The 3,606-nt window shown below is 31.4% G+C and overlaps 1 protein-coding gene across 1 annotated transcript; it reads right to left on the bottom strand.

The window, feature by feature from the left end:
* Window positions 1-2,562: 2,562 nt before the first annotated feature.
* Window positions 2,563-3,561, bottom strand: LOC112461202 (the record flags this gene model as incomplete). The annotated part of the gene is made up of 4 exons (XM_025026354.1): window positions 2,563-2,567; window positions 2,992-3,069; window positions 3,217-3,300; window positions 3,400-3,561. Coding segments are annotated over 4 exons (329 nt in total), but the record flags the coding sequence as incomplete, so codon positions are not given.
* Window positions 3,562-3,606: the final 45 nt, after the last annotated feature.

The following is a 3,606-nucleotide window of genomic DNA, read 5'->3' as shown; positions in this document are numbered from 1 at the left end:
CCCTGACGATAATTCCGTACAGTTCTGACCACTGGCAACCTTTAAATGATTATTAACAATTGTTATCAGCATATCACTTGTATTAGAGTGATATGCTTCTACGACTAGTTCTCGGCTCGTTCAAAATTTTAAACAACAGTTCTAAACTCCCTGACGATAATTCCGTACGGTTCTGACCACTGGAAACCTTTAAATAATTATTAACAATTATTATCAGCATATCACTCGTACTAGAGTGATATGCTATGCTTCTGCGACTAGTTCTCGGCTCGTTCGAGATTTTAAACAACAGTTCTAAACTCCCTGACGATAGTTCCGTACAGTTCTGACACTGGCTACCTTTAAATAATTATTAACAGTTATTATCAGCATATCACTCGTACTAGAGTGATATGCTATGCTTCTGCGACTAGTTCTTGGCTCGTTCGAGATTTTAAACAACAGTTCTAAACTCCTTGACGATAATTCCGTACAGTTCTGACCACTGGAAACCTTTAAATAATTATTAACAATTATCAGCATATCACTCGTACTAGAGTGATACACCCAAAAAAAAATATTCTGCAGTTTAGCGGTTCCTGGTTCATGTTAGAGGATTTTCCTCTGAAATAGGGCCTTAAGAAGATGTTTTAAACTGTAGAGGAATATCCTCTAATCATGAGACTCTAGATTCAAAATTGTGCAGTCCTCTTAATATTAGAGGACATTGATTTCCGATATTCACCCAAAATAAATAAAAAAAATTATTTATTTTGAAATTTTATTACTATTTTATAACTAAATTTGTTTCTTAAGATGTAGTCTATGATTATAAATATTTTCTTGTATTGGAAAAAACACTTACCTTGGTGGGATCGAACTCGGGACCTCTGGATCGTGAGCCAACTGCCTTACATGGTAGACCACTTCTTAATTTGATGTAAGTGTTATATATTGTCTACATAACCAGCGCAAATATATAATTTTCCAAAAATCATCTAAATAAACAAATCCAGTTTAAAAAGAGTAATAAAATTTTGAATTGGATATAAGATATATGATATAATATTTCTTAATATCGGGTGAATGTCAGAAACCAGTGCCGGCTTATTATGAAATTTTGTGTTCGTAAATATATTTATGAAAATAGTATGTTTATAAAGTTAAAACGTTAAAACATTCTTATCAAATCCTTACAAGGGCCTCAATAGACAAAAATAAGAAAACGTTTCTTATGGCATCCCTAATAAATAATGATCGGGACCTTATCCGGTTAGCCCTAATAAATAAGTATTTATGAAGTTAAAACATCCTTATCAAATCCTTACAAGGACCTTATTAGATAAAAATAAGGAAACCTTTCTTATGGAATCCCTAATAAATAATGATAGGAACCTCATCAGGTTAAAATAAGGAAATCTTTCTTATGGCATCCCTCCCTGGTAGAAATTTTGACTGGGCGCTTGCCTGGCACTGACCAGCGTTCCACACTGCCACTTCAGGAGCTGGCATGGCACGCTGGTAAGCGCCATCCGCGAAACGTCACGTTTTGCCCGCTAACGCCACAGATTTGATGTAGTGCTGGCACGGCGCTAACATGGCGGCAATAAGGTACTATCATAATGCAGACATGGGGCTAGCGAGTTTTTAACGTGGCACGTGTATGGCGCTAACATGGCGGCAATAAGGTAGTATCATAATGCAGACATGGGGCTAGCGAGTTTTTAACATGGCACGTGTATGGCGCTAACATGGCGCCAATAAGGTACAATTTCTAAATCCATATAATGCATTTATTTAAAGATTATTTATTAATTAGTTATTTTTAACAGACTGTCAATTGAACTAATAATCTATCTAATAAATTAGGAAACATGAAAATAAATATGTATTATACAATGACAAACGTGACTCTATATCAACGAGATAAAGGAAGTGGTATTAAGTTCAATAGAGAGATAAAATGACACCATTATAATTAAAAATAAAATACCTTAATATTTGGCAAATAATCACAGTCTTACATCAGCAGTTTTACATTTAATAATTTCCTATGTTCCAGATAAAAACAAAAACTTTGTACTTCTTTTCACCTAACACTATAATGCCTTTATTCGCGAGTAGAACATCGCAGCGAAATTAAACGAACAAATATTCGCTGGTCTCCAGGTAGTCTTACACATCTTTGTTGCACTTGATTCGGTCTTTTCTATGTCCTTCCCAGTCCTTTGCATTGGAAAGCGCTGCACTCAATGCCTTTACAAGACCATTCCTTGATACAGCTTCTCCTTTAAATTCTTTTTGAAGAAATATATCTAAAAATCCGAATATTTATAAAGATTTAACGTTCGGAGTCGGCGCTGCAATGACAGCAAAATCATTTCGAGAAAATATTAATTATATAATATAAAATATGTACCTTCTATACATGAGTAAAATGGTTCATCTTTCATTGTTTTCTTGCCAAGCATAGTTTTAGTAGCAGTATATGTGACTGCTATATCGCGCGTTACACAGATTTTTAAAATCGTTGTGATATTTTTTGTTAACGTTGAATTAAATTCAATATAGCGATAAAGATGCTCACACTAAAAATATAATTAATTTTATTATTTTTAACGAAATAATATATATACCCTTTTTCAAATAATAATAAATTATTATGTTTTGTAAAATAAACTCACAAAATTGGTTCGAAATTCCCTATCTTTGTCTAATTTAATATTTATATGCCCAAATTCTTCGTTTGTTTTTGCAGGTAATATTATTTCATATTTTTTAAATATGTTATCTGCATCCACGTTGATAGATTTACTGGAACTGCCTTGGTTTATTGTTTGATTTTTTATGGTTTTAGTATCAAAAAGTAGACTTTCCAATTTTTCTAATATTAAATCTAATTCTGTGAAACAAAAATAACAAATTAAGATACATGTACATACATAGACATTTCAACAGAAATTTATATATACATATTTGAATAATACATCTATATATGTTTAAAAATCTTACTTTTATTCAAGTTTTTCGAATCACTTTCCAGCATTATCAATTTCGACCAAATTGCATTTATATCAACGCTAAGCGGATCTGAATCAATTAAATTTTGTTACAATTATTAATACTTACAACAATTAATGTGTTGTCATTACTGTCATTAGTCTTTATAATAAATATAAAATTATTTATAATAAGTATATATTTGAACATTTACATCTTTACAAAAATATTGTATACCTTTATTGTTTGTATATTTTATTAAGTCATTTTCAGATATGACAGGTAATTGCGTATCAAGCAACATTATAGAAGGTAACTGATCTGAAAAATGGTAATTTTAAGGATAAATGTAGTCTGTATGTATGTGTGATATTGGGAGGTGTAAAAAAAATAAAAAATAAGAAAGAACAAAAAACTCACTATTTGATAGTCCTGATTCTGGTTCTAGTTCTGATTCAGATGTTTTTGCAGTTGGTACACTAATACTTTTTTCCGTAACATTCTTCTCCAATAATTTTGACCTTATAGTCGTAAACTTCTTCTCCGACAATTTTGATGACTTCATAGCAGATTTATGTTCATCTACAATTAATATAATGTAATATTAAAGCCTGGATTGTGTTTAGT

Source organism: Temnothorax curvispinosus, unplaced genomic scaffold (assembly GCF_003070985.1).
Source record: "Temnothorax curvispinosus isolate PA1 unplaced genomic scaffold, ASM307098v1 QBEX01011158.1, whole genome shotgun sequence".
In the NCBI taxonomy this organism is placed as follows: Eukaryota; Metazoa; Arthropoda; class Insecta; order Hymenoptera; family Formicidae; genus Temnothorax; species Temnothorax curvispinosus.
Note: the sequence above shows the minus strand (reverse complement) of the source record. Positions and strands in the feature narration are given on the sequence as shown.